This window comes from Chelonoidis abingdonii, chromosome 7 (genome assembly GCF_003597395.2).
Source record: "Chelonoidis abingdonii isolate Lonesome George chromosome 7, CheloAbing_2.0, whole genome shotgun sequence".
In the NCBI taxonomy this organism is placed as follows: Eukaryota; Metazoa; Chordata; order Testudines; family Testudinidae; genus Chelonoidis; species Chelonoidis abingdonii.
Window position 1 is genome coordinate 45,242,541 of NC_133775.1, and position 16,922 is coordinate 45,259,462.

General features: G+C 44.9%; 1 protein-coding gene across 2 annotated transcripts in view; it reads right to left on the bottom strand.

The window, feature by feature from the left end:
• Positions 1-16,922, bottom strand: part of NEK7 (NIMA related kinase 7) — a 152,547-nt gene that overhangs the window by 62,757 nt on the left and 72,868 nt on the right. For both annotated transcript variants that reach the window (XM_032770907.2, XM_032770908.2), the window contains one exon: positions 9,408-9,518. In XM_032770907.2, the coding sequence (XP_032626798.1) occupies positions 9,408-9,518 (111 nt within the window). The remainder of the gene's footprint in view (positions 1-9,407; positions 9,519-16,922) is intronic.

Below are 16,922 nucleotides of genomic sequence, written 5' to 3' on the forward strand. Positions count from 1 at the left end.
TCCATGCTGGGCAAACAGGAAATATAATTCAAAAGTTCGCGGGGCTTTTCCTGTTTACCTGCCCACTGCGTCCGAGTTCAGATTGCTGTCCAGAGCGGTCAGTGGTGCACTGTGGGATCCCTCCTGGAGGCCAATAATGTCGATTTCCGTCCACACTAACAGTATTCCAAAGTAATACTATCGATTTTAGCGTTACTCCTCTCGTTCTGTAGGAGTACAGATATCGATTTAAAGAGCCTTTTAAATCGATTTAAAGAGCACTGTACTGTGGACGGGCACAGCATTAAATCAATTTAACGCTGTTAAAATCGATTTAACGGTGTAGTGTGAACCAGGCCTTTCACTGATTATCAGTTGATACAACACCATGATAATCAAAAATGACCTAAACTTAAATAAGAGTGAACTCATTTTCAGATGTGCGGACTATCTACCATGCCCATTTACTTCAAACAAAATTTGTTGGTACTGTACTTGGCATTTGACACTTCTGAAAATTACACATTTTAGATCATGTATACATTACAAACTGTTGTCAATGTAAATTATGTGGGCATGCAACCACCAATGTTTGCGTATCCCTTGGGCATGTGCATACTTACCTGCTTGTGTCAGCACTGTGTGTACATAGCAGAAGTGCTTGTGTCGATGCAAAGTGTGGCACACCATGGGTAGGTATCCTCGTGAACTACCCTCCGGTGCAATGTCTTTTGGAAAATTTCATAGCGTGTTGTGGAATCAAAATGATTTGCCAAGAATGTCTGGGTGCCAGGAGTCAAGTTCCAGCATGCAACTTTCTCCATCCCATAATATCATCAATATCCTATAATTTTCATGATTTTTTAAAAAAAATAAAATGACACAAACCTGCACATCACTCTTCTGTATCTCCATCCTGGACAGAAGCATGGAGCCTGCAGAGGTCTGCACTGTTCTCATGAATGTTGCAAATACAGGGCTCATGATTCTCCTTGTATTTGCAAATCTGCAGGAAGCAGCGCACCAATGGGGGACATGAGGATTTATTTGAGGACCGTTTGCTGAGGAACACAGCAAAAAACAATTCTAGGTTGTTGGTGGCATTCATGGTGCAACTATAGACAGTGGAATGTTGCTTCTGGACCTTAGAAACGAGCACTGACAAGTGGCATTATAATGTAATGCAGGTCTCGTATGACAAGCTGCAGAACTTTTGGATGCAAAAAGCCCCATTCCTGGACCAGCATGCCAAGCTCACCCAGCCCTCCAGAACATGGACAAAAGAATTAGCGCCAAATTGAACATGGAGAAGCTATTAGCGAATGCATGTTGGAAGCTTGCAACACTGGATTGCTACTGGTCAGTAGGAAATAATTTTGAAGTTGGAAAATCCACAGTGGGAGCAGTTGCCATGCAAGTGTGTAGGGCCATTAATCATCTGTTGCTACACAGGACTTTGATTTTCAGCCCCATGCAGGACATAGTGGATGGATTTGCAGCAGTACGAACTGCTTTGAAATGACAGACGGCATGTATATCCCTATTTTGACACCAGTGCACCTTGCCATAGAGGATATCCAGGACCACTTCACCAATAATAATTTTGAGGACCCAGTCTATCCTTTGCTTGCCTGGCTGATGTAGTCGTACACTGATCACCTCGACAGCACCAAGGAAAGATTCAGCTATTGCCTCAGCAGGTACAGAATGACTGTTGACTATGCTTTTGGGGAAACGGAAGGAATGCCAGCAGTGTTTACTCACTAGATTGGATCTCCATGAGAAAAATAGCCCAATGGTTATAGCTACCTGTTGTGACCTGCATAATATCTGTGAGGCAAAACAGGAGAAGCTGGCACCAGGGCAGAAGGCAGAGGTGAGCCTGACTTTGAACAGCCAGACACAAAGGCTAGTACAAGATCCCAGCATAGAGCTATGTGGTTGAGGGAAGCTTTGAAAGAGCATTTGAATAGTTAGCCACAGCAGTGGTCTGTGCTGGAGTATTGTTTGGGAGAAGACTGCAGAGTATCTCCAGGAAAGTTTAATCAAGACCTCTCAGGAGAATAAAAGAGACATCCCTATGCACATAAAGTATTCCACATGTCCCCCTTCCCCTGCCTAACTCAATGGCGGGAGATGCCAATTCTATCTGTTTGTTGTACCTCTACCACTTCTAATAAGAGTGAAACAATGAAACAATGAAAAGCCAATACCTTTGTCTTGTTAACTTGGGGTCAGATGGGCAACATCTTTAAATTTAACCATTGTAAGGAAAAATGCATGCACAGATACATCCAAACTTTCCCCAGGTTCATCTTCCCTCACCTGGCAGGACTGGCTACACTGTGACAGAGTTCCCTGCCGCATTTCTTTCACACTCCTTCCTCTTCCTTCTTACTATTCACAGCAAGGGTCTCTGTCTCAGGCTTCTCCAAGGTATCCACAGTGGTTTGCAAGTGCCAGTGGAGTCTCCGCCAAATGCAGCATGCTATTCCTTGTAGAAGAGGCAAGTCTGGGTGAAGCGCCAGATCTGTTGTCGCACTCCCTAGCCTAGTGGTATCCCTGGATGAAGTTCTGACACAACACTGCTGCTGATCCCTCTTCTAACCCTTTGCCTGCATGCCCAGTGCAATCTGCTCATAAAGGTCAACATTTCTAGAGCTGGTCTGTAGCCTCTTCTCCACACTGGCCCAGGAGATTCAATGCTTCCTGTCTACTCCAGACAGGAGCACAGCTAGTGTGTGGATCCGGCATAGCCGCCTGGGGAGTTGAACATAACAAGGATGAACTGCTAGGTGTGCTTGCGAATGCTGGCAATCTGGAAAAGGCATTCTAAAAACATGCAGGGGATTTTAAAGGACTGGGTGGCTTCCGGTCTCTCTGACACCTTAGTGGTGGATTTAAAAATTGTGGTCAGAGTGCTCTCTATCCCAGGGAATGGGGCATTACGAGACAGCTGCCAGAGGACTGTTAGGATTGACACAGGTCAATCTACAACATCTACACTCACAGTGTGTCAACCTCAGTAGGTCAACCATGTCTCTATGTTGTTCGGGGAGGTGGAAGAGAACTGAACTGGATCGAATAACCTGTAGATATCACTTCCAGGATTCATTTGTGCGAGGTGATGAGCTCTCACGAAGATAGAAAATGGGACAGATGTCTTTACCAGAGTTGAGGGGAGATACGTGCACCATTGCATCAGGAGCAGGAGAGATATCATGACTCCTGTCCAGAGAGTCAAAATGGTCATTTCCAGGATGTCACTTACTGGGAGGTTGCAGAAGAAGATGGTCCTTTCCTTGTGAACCTAGGTTTCTTCCTGGGGATTCAGTTGTTTTTGTGGGTTGATATTGTACCAGGCAAGATCACTAAGCCATCTGTGATATACCGTACTTTCTCTTTGCCATAAGTGTATAGATAGCAAGAGATGGTAGAGTTGCCCTGGAGTCCTTAAGAGAGAAGGAACCTGTCCACGGCACCCCGAATAATCTGGGTCCCTCAAAAAGAAGGTTTTCTATGGTGCTTTATACCTCTGGAAGCAGACCAGAGGACTGTAGCCAAGAAGCCTGGCTGTCATAGCCATGGAGAGAGCAGCTGTGTCAGCAGCATCTAGTGAGGCCTGGAGAGATGCCTTGGTGATTATCTGGCTTTGCCTTATCAGAGCCTGAAATTGTTCCCTCTTTGGGAAAGTTCTTTGGGTGGGATACAGCGTTTTTAATCCACCCATTTACTTGTAGGTGGTATAGAAACAGGGGTCTGCCAGAACATATAGGGGCCATCAGAGCACCACTGATGGGCAAAGTGATTTGCCCTGAAAAGATATGTGAACAACGTTCAACAAGGAGTGCTGGGGCTCCTGTAACACTTCCAACAGAATATGCAGGGTCTCAACTATATATTTCATAAGATCCTGAAAGGCCTTGAAATCATCATCATAAAATGATGGGGAAGGCATGGCAGCCTTGTCTAGTGAGGAGGTGACTTTATGGGAAGGTGGTATTTCTTCTTCAGCAGGTGGCTCTTGCTGCCCTGTAAGATATTGCTGTGTGGAAAGACCCAAGGCCATTAGTTGTTCTCACAAGCTCGGACCCTGTATAACTGGACCCCATAAGAGACTCACGGATTCCAATAAGCCCACTGCTGTGGATCATAAGGGAAAGGGGAAAGACTCCACATTTGTTCTTACCAGTGATGTCAAGTATATCTCCCACTAGAAGTTTCATCACTAGGGTGTAACTTCTAGTAATGGAAGTCAAAAGAGTGACCCTGCATAGACACTTCCAAACCAGATACAATGTCATCTGTGTCAACTGGAGTGGCAAACAGTGTCAGTACCAGTGGTCAAGATGTTACTGGGACCTGGAGGGGGTCCTGTAAATGTAGCAGTACCAGAGGTTGATAAGGACAGTGAGTCGGTAGCATCTGGAAATGCATCTATGAATCCTCAAAGAGTTTGTGAGGGACTGGAGGCTGAAGCAGTACTGGATGGTGAGACACTCTTCACTACCATTTTCAACAGGAAGTAGGCGCAAGGAGGTGAGAGAGTACCAGTGAGTAATGTCTCTCTGTACCCCGCAGCTACAGTGATTCAGGCTTCTCCAGGATCCAAAGATTTTCATGAGTTAAAAGACTGGACAGTACCAGCAAATCTCGGTAGGAAACATCAGGAGTCAGAATGTCCAGTGATACTGGAGAGAACACCAAAGTACGATCAGTGCATCTTATGTCTGTTTGCTGGAGGCAGAACCAATGGCTATTTCAGTTTGGCTCTCAAGTTCACGTGTCTCAGAAGCACAGAGACTAGTGCTAATGCAGGTCCTGCTTTAGATAGCTTGCCAGTTTCTTGGTACGCAGCATGGATTTCTTAGCTGCTGCTGTCCTGGTACTGCAAGGGATGGGACTGCGGGTTTAGACGGTTCCAAACGGCCCCCAGGGTCTTTTCTTACTGCCGCTGTAGAGATGGTTGCTGGAGCACTCTGCGGATCATATGTATGGCGGTCAGGGTGACTCAAATACTGTGGGTCTCAGCTAGCGCTCCATTGATAATTTCTTAGCTATGCATTAGAAAGACCTATGACAGGTTTGGCAGGGTTTGAAGCCTGGAATCTTAGGTATAACCTGCACTTGTGGCTGTGAATCACGAACTGTGAAAAAGGTCCAAACAGTGCACAAAAATTGAAGATGGGAAAGCGAGCCCCCTCTCCCCTTTTAAAAGCACAAACTGTGCTAAAAACAAAATATAAATAAAAATACTAAGAAAATAAAGAGAATTTGAGAAAAAGATGTAGCAAGCCATGAGGCTAGCTACCAGACACTGCAAAACTCCATCTCAAGCTGCAGGAGGTTCAGAAGGTACTAGAATGTTAGCTGGTCCCTCCCTAAATGCCCTTGTATCAGAACACCAAGAGTGCCTAATGACACAGACACTGCTGATAAAAATCTTCAATCCAGAGTGCATGGGTCCACACACATCCTGACATGGAGCATCCACAGAACCACTATTGGAAGAGATGTCATACTTATTACTCACTTAGCCAACTTGAAGGAACTGCTAAACTAAAAATTGTCCCCAGATTATTTGAAGAGCATTCTCTCAAATGATATAAGCAGTTTTAGCTTTATGCTTCACTGGAAAAACCTAGTTATACATTGGAAAACCATATATGCAGACAGAGACTGATACAGACAGACAGACATTTTGAAGATAAAATCACTGATTATAAAAATTGCAGAACTGATAAATAAGTCTCCGTGTGTGTCACAGAGGTCATGGATTCCATGACTTTCCATGACCTTCGTGACTTCTGCAGTAGCCCCATGGGGCTGGCCCAGGAGCCACTTGAGCAGTTCAGGCAACACCTGGGTCAGTCACACTGGCTGCTGCTGGGGCAGTCTTGGCCCCCCCCGTCTCCCAGCAGCAGGTGTTTGTGAGTATGGAGGGGATGGGGGACTTGGGACCACTGCTCGGTTCCCAGCCAATGGGAGCTGCAGAACCAGGGCTTGAGATGGAGTGGAGGCAGCATGTGGAGCTAGGTTGCTGGGGCTGCCGCTTCCCAGGAACTAGGTAAGGAGCCTGCCCCTGTTCCACCAACTCCCTCCCACCAGCACCCACACTCCCCCCCGGGCCGTGACTCCCCTCCTCCCTGCATCTGCACCCCCTCTCCTCCCCCAACACCCATGGCACCCCAGTTTTAGTCTGCGATATTTTTAGTACAAGTCATGAACAGGTCATGGGCCTGTGAATTTTTGTTTACTGCCCCGTGATTATCATAAGCCTAACTCCCAAATCTGGACCTTAGCGTCCATAAATCTGGGTGCCTAGCATGAACCCCTCTATGCTTAATTATCAGCTTAGCTTTGATCTCGCTGCCACCAATTTACCCTTCATGTCACAGCTGTAGATTGCCTACAGCTGAACTGCCTGTCCAGTACAAAGGCTGGTCAGGATGTGGCTTTTGCAGTCTATGACAATTATTCCATCCCCCTGCTACTGGGGGAAGACTTGGCTAACCAGGTGAAGCGGGCCAAGACAGTGGGAATGGTTTACACGCAACCAAACCAGGCAAGTTTCCAGACCCATTCCTGTTCCTGAGCCGTCCAAGAAGCCCCGTCTGTGTTACCTGAGACCCAGACAGAGGTAGTGGACCCGGATCCCCTGCCAACGGCTGAACCAGCCACAGCACCTCAGTCCAGGACCGAACTGGAACGCAACCAGCACCAACACCAGCAGTTGCACCACATCTTCAACCTCCGCGCCAGAGGGGCCAACGAGCCTGAACTGGCAGAAGCAACAGACAACCATACCAAAGAGGTCAGCCAGAGCCTGAAATACCCCAGGTGCAACAGCAGAGAGCGGTTCACGCAACGGAAACAACCCCTCACCTACATCGCTTCCAGAGGACCAAGCCCAAGTCCACGTCTGAGGAAGAACTGGTTCCCCAGCCTCAAGGGAACAGTTTCAGACTGAACAGAAGCAATGACAGCCTTCAGAAAGCTTGGGCGGCGGCACGGAGCAACCCACCGCTTCAGCTCTTCTAACGATCCGGTTTGTTTAGACCAAGGACTTTTATACAAGGATTCTTTCTGGTGGACACCAGGAAGAATGGCAGCCGCACAAACGGTTGGTGGTTCCAACTAAGTACCGGGGGAAGCCTCTTAAGCTTAGCCCATGATCATTCCCAGTGGCCATGCTTGGGGTGAACAGAACCAAGGACAGATTGGGGAAGTCCTTCCACGGGAGGGGATGGGCAAGGTAGGTTGCCCAGTACTGTCCGGTCTTGTGAGAGTGTGTCCAAAGAAAGTGGGAAAGCATCCTCTCAAAAAGCGCTAAACCCAAAAAAAAAAAAATCAAAAAAAAAAAAAAAAAGAAAAAACCAAAAAAAAAAAAAAAACTCGCAAAAAAACTCCAAAAAACCCCAAAAAAAAAACAAAAAACAAAAAAAAAAAAAAAAAAAACAAATAAAAATACAAAAAAAAAAAAAAAAAACAAAAAAAAAAAAACAAAAAATACCACAAAACAAAAAAAAAAATATAAAAAAAAAACAACAGAACCACAAAAAAAAACAAACACACCCTCAGCTCAAATGAAAAAATAAATTTTTTCCCATCCCAATATTCCTTAGAGCACAGAAGCTTCCCAACTCATAAGAGGGGGCAAACCCTGATAAGCCAGACCCCCCAAGGACATACTTGGCATATGTATCTTGCCCATCCCCCCCCAGTGGGAGGGAACGTTCCCAACCCATTCCTAATGGTTCTAGGACCAATACCAAATGTCATCTACCAACTGGAATCATGGGCATAGCTTAAAGCTTCCCCGGTACTAGTTGCTGGACACCACCACAATGTTTGTGGCTTGCCATCTCTGGTGTCCACCAGATCCTTGTATAAAAGTTCCTTGGGTCATAACAAACCCCACAATCGGTTAGAAGGCTGAGAGGCGGTCCTGGGTGCTCCGTGCCGCCACCCAAGCTTTCTGAAGGCTGTCATCTGCTTCCTGCTCAGTCTGGAACGTTCCTTGAGGCTGGGGACACCAGTTCTTCCTCAGACTGTGGACTTGGGCTTGGTCCCTCTGGAAGCGATGGTAGGTGATGGGGTGTTTCCGTTGCCAGTGAACTCGCTGCTCCGCTGGTGCACCTGGGGTATATTTCAGGCTCTGGCTGAGCCTCTTCGGTATGGTTGTCTGTTGCTTCTGCCAGTTCAGGCTCGCTGGCCCCCTCTGGCGTGGAGGTTGAAGATGTGGTTGCAACTGCTAGTGCGGTGCTGGTTGCTGTTCCAGTTTCACGGTCCTGGACTGGAGGTTTGTGGCTGGTTCAGGCCGAAATCTATTGGCAGGGGATCCGGGTCCACTACCGTCTGTCTGGGTCTCTGGTAACACAGACGGGTTCCCTGTGGACGGCTCAGGAACAGGAATGGGTCTGGAAGCTTGCCTGGTTTGGCTGCGTGTAACCATTCCCACTCTCTTGGCCCGCTCACCTGGTTGGCCAAGTCTTCCCCAGTAGCATGGGGATGAATAATTGTCATAAGACTGCAAAAGTCCACATTCCTGACCAGCCTTTGTACTGGACAGGCAGTTCAGCTGTAGGCAAGTCTTACAGCTTGTGACATGAAGGGTAAATGGGTCACTTTGGCCTTTGGGTTGATGAGTTTGGGATCCACGAAGGATTGGTGGATAGCTGACACTTGTGCCCCCGTGTCTCTCCACGCGGTAACCTTCTTTCTGCCCACTCTCAAATTTTCCCTTCGCTCCATGGGGATTTGAGAGGTATCCGGGCCTGGGGATCTTTGGTGTGATGGTGGTGTAATGACTTGCACCCGGGTGGGGTTCTTTGGGCAGTTGGCCTTTATATGTCCCAGTTCATTACACTTATAAGCATTTTCCAGCTGACGGGTCACTGGGTCAAGGTGAGTTACTGGAGACTGGTGAGGTGGAAGAAAAGGGTGTCTGTGCATGACTAAAACATAGCCTTATTGATAAATGTTCCAGTCCCAAGAGCCAAACATAAAATCAGCAACTACAAGCAGATTTCTAAAATCTCACGGACTGTTCTATGGGCCCTAATTACTTGTGAAACACAATGTAGAGAAGAAGATCTGAAGCAACCGACCTAATCTCAAATGTACCACAGTTAGCTACTGCAGCATAATAAAAGTATTTCCAAACAAATTTGCTTCATTAAGTGGAGGGGCAGGCGGGTGGAGGGGGAGAGAAAGACTTTGCAAGTTTCTTATTTGAGTCTTTAAGCACTTGTTCTTAAACAATTATGGCCTGCATTTCAAATAAATCAAACACAATATTTGTAATTTAAGAACAAAAGATCCAGTCTGCAAGACCCAGAAGCTTAGCAATTAGAATGAAAAGTGAATAAAAACATAGTACATTGCTCCAAATAGATTATTAAAGGCTATTAAAATGAAATTCATACCTTTATCATTCTAGAGAGGTCTCCAGCATCTGCTAATTCCAACACTATGTTTAGCTCATTGTCTTCAATGAAGGAGGCATAGTATTTAATTACATTTGGATGATTCAGTTGCTAAGAAAAGATAAACAGATGTTTCATTCAACAGCATGTCCTCATCTTAAATCACTGACCGATGAAGCATCCTTTTTTAACAAGGAAAAACTAATACACTACAAAATACTGTAGCATGTTACGAAAAGTATGTGCTAACACGAATTATTTACATAATGTAAACATTTCAAGTTTGCAAGAATTTCTGAACCCATCTAAAATCCATCAAGTTTCAAACTATGCTATAATTTTGAAGTAATAAACCTAAATAAATGTATATTTATATTTCTTTAATATAAAACCTCAAAATAATTCTGGAGGTTGTTAAGCATCAAATTGTATTCAAGTGATAACTAGTAAGACAACATAAAATACCATAAGATGACTAAAAAGATCTCTAAGAATTAGGAAGGATTTATTTTTAAAAGTTAGTCTTCTATAAGTAAATAAATTTACATGTTAAGCTATAAGTTAATAAATACGTGAATTGACAACAACGAGTGCATGTTTGTTTTGTAACAAACATATGCTCACTTGCTCTCTTTTTTTAAAGTCAGAACTAATTTAACAACCTTAAAGCTAACCGTATCTTTCAGGAAAGGATACTTATTTAAATACCAAAATGAAGCAAAAAATATCAGCAGGCTTCAAGTGTCTGTAGAGGCAGGTAGATAGGTGTGAGAAATGTGTTGAAGTAGGTTAATAGTTGAGTGGAAAAGACATAGTTTAACTTGTACATTTTCAGCTAGGATAATTCAGGTTTGTATATAAGAAGTTAAAAATGTATATTATTTATAGATGCCTAGATATGATTTCCTATCTTGCAAGAACATGCCGGTCATGGCCAAACTTAATGTATTCCAAAAACTAAAATTAATTCAAACTGTTGTGTTCCTTGGAAGTGACTAGGCCAGCTGTCAAAGTCACATGGTTAGCTTGCACTTCTGACCTCCGTTAGGTTTATCTCACGTGCACCCTTTCAAATGACAGGCCCTGAGCCTTCCCGCCTCTCAGAGTGGAATCCCAAGATTCTCTCATTCACAGACCCAGTTCTAGACTGAAATATCCCTGTGATGGTACCTCTCATAAAGCTCTACGGAAATATGCTTAGAATGTGTTTTATGCTACGTATGCCATGTAACATATCTCCATAAAGGTATAATCTACTGAATGTATTAATCCTATTTGCAGGCATCATTTTTGTATTCGACGTTATGAACATTATAAATGTTGGCTGTGTACTGGCTTGATTTCTAAACAACCTTAGTAGAGCGTTTGGTCAGTTCCTGGTGAAAGGAATGTTGAAATTAAGTACCTCATCAAGAAACACTTAAAGGACAATGGATCTTGGAATGCTCCAATCCACATAAGAAGTCTACTTGAGGACGTTCAAGGTAACATGTAAACAATGGATGCTACTTGTAAAAACAGTGAGTCACGCACGGACATATGACTTGCTCAGGTGACTCCTAAACTCCATCTTGGAGCTGGACTTTGTATAGGAGTGAGGAGGAGGTCTCCACCCACAAGAGAAAGTCTATTTAAACCCCTGGGAGAACCCTCCATTTTGTCTTCAGCTGGCTAAAGAGAGCCTCTCCCCGCACTTCCCCAGGATAGCTGAAAGAAATTGGAACAAAGGGCAGTGACTGCAAGGGGCGTGAGTGATTGCAGGACCCAGGCTAAAAGGAGATTAGTCTGTAAAAGGGAGCATTCTGGAACTGGTAAGGATCTTATCCGTATTCAGTTTGATTAGACATAGATTTGCACATTTTATTTTATTTTGCTTGGTAACTTACTTTGTTCTGTCTGTTACTACTTGGAACCACTTAAATCCTACTTTCTGTATTTAATAAAATCACTTTTTACTTATTAATTAACTTAGATTATGTATTAATACATACCTGGGGGAGCAAACAGCTGTGCCTCTCTATCAGTGTTATAGAGGGCAAGCAATTTATGAGTTTACCCTATATAAGCTTTATACAGGGTAAAACGGATTTATTTGGGTTTAGACCCCATTGGGAGTTGGACATCTGAGTGTTAAAAACAGGAACACTTCTGTTAGCGGCTTTCAAGTAAACCTGCAGCTTTGGAGCAAGTAATTCAGATCCTGGGTCTTTGATGCAGCAGATGGGAGTGTATGGCTCAGCAATACATGGTGCTAGGACCCCGAGCTGGCAGGGAAGATCAGGGTAGTAGTAGTCTTGGCACATTAGGTGGCATCTCCCAAGAGGGTTTCTGTGATCCAACCCGTCACAATCCCTTTTTTACGAACAGTGTTTCCCCAGCAGATCCAACTGGATTTGGCATTTGTAATAGGTGTCCTTTCATTAGCTGTTACCAGCAGGTAAATGCAATGACTAAAAACAGCTTCGTTAACATATTTATTTATTCATAGGAACCCAGCATCCAGAGAAAAAGGTTAAAAGGGCCCACATGTGTATCTTACCTAAAGTTTAGGCAGACCCTGCTTCTGGGGCCTGGAGTCCCATCTGCCTCCCTGCAGACACTGCCTCTCCCTTCAGCTCAAAGAATGTATCTACTCAAGAGTGTTTTATTCCATGTTCCTCATCTGAAAGCCCCCATCCTTCCCCTCAAAATAAGTCTGGGGTGATGAGTTCATCTTGGTCAGAGACTGGCTTCAAAGGCATTTACACCTGTATTACTAGTGATTGGATTATCTAAAGCCATTCTCTGCCTTTCTATGGATGGTCAAGGAACTTTGGCATGCTAAGGGCATGTCTTCACGACTAATGTTCAAGTGCTGCCACGGCACCACTTTAATGTGGCTGTGTAGTCGTGGCACCAGCACTGGGAGAGAGACCTCACAGCGCTATTAAAAAAACCACCCCCACAAGGGGAGTAGCTCCCACTGCTCAGAGAACAGCTCCCAGTGCTGGTGCACTGACTACACTGCCACTTTACAGTGCTGAAGCTTGCATCAGTCGGGGGGAAAGAGGGTATCATATCCCTGAGTGAGAAAGTTTCAGCGCTGTAACGTGGCAGTGTAGACAAGGCCTTAGAACCCACATAATAAACAACACAATAGCAAGTATGTAAACAGAGATACATACTATATTCATAAAAAATAATACAGATATCTCCCACATTCTTCACACAAACAGTCAGTTCTGCTTTTGTAATGACTGCAAATTGTATGTCTTCGTTGCTAGTGTGTTGAAGTATAGGGTTAGGTTTTTTTTGTTTGTTTCTAAAGTAAGTGTGTTCTTTAAGGGCACAGAAATAGGTGTTTGTCTCATGCAACCTTAATTCTATCCCCTTGAGTGTAAGCATTACAATAGTCTTGCTCAACATCACAAAAGTCTGTAGCAGAGCCAGGAACACAACCCAGCTTCTCTAGGTCTAAGTCCAGTACCTTGAACACAAGAGAACATAAGAATGGCCCTGCTAGGTCAAACCAAATTTTTTTCTTCTTACGTTCGTCTCTCTCATTCGCCGTCCACGCTCTTTATTAAATGAAGGAAACTTGTAGAACAAAGGGTTTGCGATTGTGTAATTAATAACTATCAAAACACGTAGGCACAAGGGACAAAATTCTGGAAACTCAATTCTGAATTTCCTGATTTTTAAGTGCTTGGACTTTGCAAACTTTGTTCATATATGTTCCCACAGTCTAATGTTCTTTTAATAGTGTTTTGTAAGTAATTTCCTTTTATTTTTGAAAGCAAACTAAAATAAAAAATCTATGTGGATTATCAGTAGGGCTGGAAACCAGGACCTCTAGAATTTCTTCTACGGATAAAGGATGGTTCAATGGTTAGATGGACCCGGATTCCATTTCTGGCTCTGCCACAGATTTCCTGTCTGACCTTGGTAAATCTGTCTCTTTATGTTAGGACTTCCCTATCTCAAAGGAAAGTTGTGAGGATAAAAACAATGAAGACTGTGAGGCACTCAGATATTACACTGATTGGAATAATACACCTAGACAGATAGCCTAATGGTTGAAGACAACACAGTCACATATAAGATTGGCACATTCATTCTGAAAGTAGGGGGGCTAAGTGAATGGGAATTTACTCTGGTCTCCAAAGGAGTCCACATTCTGGAAGCTGACAAATTACTATTTGTTCTCCCTATTCCATCCTGATCTGTGCCCTTCAGGAAGTGCAGTGCAGAACCTGACTCAAATTCCATTGCCAGCTCTGACAGAAGAAATCTTATGCATCTTTCAGTTACTACAACTATAAAAACAACGAAAAAATATACTTTCCTTTTACTAATATAGGAATATGAGACTTTGATCAATAATAAGGCATGTGAAGTGCACAGAATTCAGTGAAACAGCAGTGACCAGAACTCACGGCACCCAGAACTCCTTCCTGTCACTTGACATTACTACTGCAACAAATCCATCATCTACGGTTCTAACTCTGATCCTGGTAATACATGTGGTGCAGTTGTCATGTTTGAGATCTCAGTACAGATGGAAAGTTTTTAGATTTTAGAAGATAACCTCTAAATAAGCTCTACTGAGCACGTGCACACGACTATTTGCAGAAGCTTACAAATTGCCCAAATATGTGTAAATTTTAATGAGGACAGCAAATAGCCCTAGGGCCAGAGAAGTACTATCTCCTTTCCAAATTTCAAGTCCCTCCACCAAAGTATGGATACATTAGAGATCTTCAAAGAAACAACTGAAAAAAAAATTAACATAGGCAAAGTATATGTATTTCCCTCTAACCTCATTCTTGAAAACAGTTGAAGCCTTTTTGCTGAAACTCTTGGACTCAGCGGGGAGAAGGGAAGGAGAGACAGATACTGAAGAAAATCAGAGGCAGACAGCAAACATTGAAAATTTCAGCCTGTATGGTTGAAGTCTGGCCAATTTATGAGAAACTGAAAGCAAGGGCTTGTACTGTAAAGTGTACAAACTTAACCAGGCATTGCTACTAGCTCCATCTATATTATGAGGAAGCGGCTGCTCAGCTGGACACTCTACAAAATGTACAATTTGAGGTAATTTACCAAGCATACCTTTAACTCCAATTTTCTTTAGATGACCAGAAAGTTCTCCATTAAATCTGTGTGAATTCTGCTACTGACCAGAATGAAGAATACTGAACCTCATTTCAAGGCAGGGACATCAAGATGTAGACTGTGGCATGTGAATTTTCACCTAGCCCATCAGTCACTTTTCCCCCTCCGTCACACTCCATCTGGTGGCTACTATCAATCATTCTACCTCTAATGGAAGGGTACAACTGGCTTTAAACCTACATCAGTGCCCCCCTATGAGCTGGATGGCAAAAAACACTGTAGGGACAAATCATCTCCTTGCAAGAAACTACACTAAAAAATTAGGTTGACCCAGCTATGTCATTCAGGGGTGTGAAAAAAATCAACGTCCTTGAGCAATGTAGTTAAGATTATCTAACCCACAGTGTAGACAGCACTCAGTACTAGATGAATTATTCTGCCGATCTAGAATCTAGATCTAGAATTATTCTGCCTCTCAGGGAGGTGGATTACCTATGCTGATGCGAGAACCCCTCCCATCGGCATATGCAATATCTACATCTGAAACACTTACTCCTGAGGGAATTCTGCACCAAAAAGTTACACATACAATATTTTAAAATTCTGAAAATTTTATTTGTCAATAAATAAATGCGGCTCCAGCATGGCAGCGGGGAGCACAGGCCATGACTGCACTGAAGTGGGAGATCACCCTGAAGCCCCCACCTCCCCTGGTACAGGGACTCGGCAGTGAGGCTGCACCTGACCCTGACACAATGCAAGGGCTGGGCCTGCTCCAGAAATACTCCAGGACCTTGCCCCTCTGCGTCTGGTACACCAGATGTGAGTGAGCAGACTCAGCACAGCAAGAGCCAAGTGTGGAAAGATTTGGGGGGAGGGGGGAGGAAACCAGGTCTGGGGTGAGAGGTTTCTGTGTGGGGCAATCTGGGTTCGGGCAGCTCAGTGGGAGATCTAGATGCACAGAGGCTTGTTGGGGAGTACCAGGTGCAGGGGAAATGGGGCTCAGCAGCAGGTTCAGGGGTGGGGGGAGGCTCAGTGCAGCTGGTTGAGGTTGGGGTCTGAGTGCGGAGGGCTCGTCAGAGGTGTCCAGATGTAGGTTTGATAGGCCTGGTTAACAGGGAAGCTCCAGCTGCTGCTGAGGGGATGCCGCATCCCAGGTTCCTACTTCCTCCTGCGATTCCCCTATCCCCTTTTCTTTTCCATCCCCCTCCCCAGACTCCCACATTCCCCTCCCCCTTCCTTCCCCCCTGCCACTTCCTCCCATCTCTTCAGCCCCCATACCCAGCCCCACCACAGGCACTCACTGTTGCACAGAACAGAAAATAGGAAGGCTCCCAACACACAGAAGGGAATCACAACTAGCACTAGGACCCAGGAGGTGGCATTCAGCTGCAGAGTCAGCGGAGTCAAGACACAGCCTCCTTCGGCTGGGCAGCTCTGTGCTTGCAGAATGAGGGGGGGCAGTAGCATGTAACCTTGTGTGCTCCCCCTCCCCCTGTGCCTCGCCATTGTTTGGAAGGAGGCAACCCCCCCTAAAATGCACCCAAGGGCCTGTGCTTTTCCCCCTCCATTTGGCTTCCTTACTGTTTTCTGCAGGGAAACAGGGGGGGGGGGGGGGGGAGGACTTTCTGCAGGTGCACAGTCCTGCAGAATCCCCCCAGGAGTGAAGCACTGCAGCAGTGCCACTGTGGTGTTTCAAATGTAGACGAGCCCTAAGCAAATTTATTTCACAACATTATCAGCCTACAGTAACCCGGGAAGTAACAGTGATAAATTTATTCCGGTGAAGCTCCCCTATATGACAATGTGCTGAACTTCTGCCATCATGCCAGAAGAGAAAGTTACTCACCTTCTGTAGTAACAATGGTTCTTCAAGATGCTTCAAGGTGTCTCTGTGGGTGCTTCACTGTTGGTGCCCTTGCATTCCTGCGCTGCTGATCAGAAAACTTTGGTAGCAGCATCCACTGGGCCCACACATGCGCTGTTCTCCCCTTCTCATCTGGCTCAAGGCTAGCTAGCCTTGCACAGGGAAACCCCCCTCAGTTTCTTCTTTACCACAGAGACCCTTATGGAGAACTCTGAAGTAGAGGGGGTCGTGACGCACCCATAACGGAGCACATCTTGAAGAACCATCATTACTGCACAAGGCGAGCCACTTTTTCTTCTTCTTCGAATAGCGTCCCTATGGGTGCTCCACTGTAGGTGACTTCTGAGCAGATGACCCAATGGGAAGCTGGGACTTCAGAGTTGATTCTGTTATGGATGACAATACTGAGGAGCCAGATCAAGCATCATAAGCAGAATCCACAGTGATGGCATAGTGTTCTGCGAAGAAATGCACAGACACCCAGGTAGGTGCTGTGTAGTTTTCCGGGATGAGGAAATCCTTGAAGAAGGCAACTGAGGAGGAAACCGATCTTG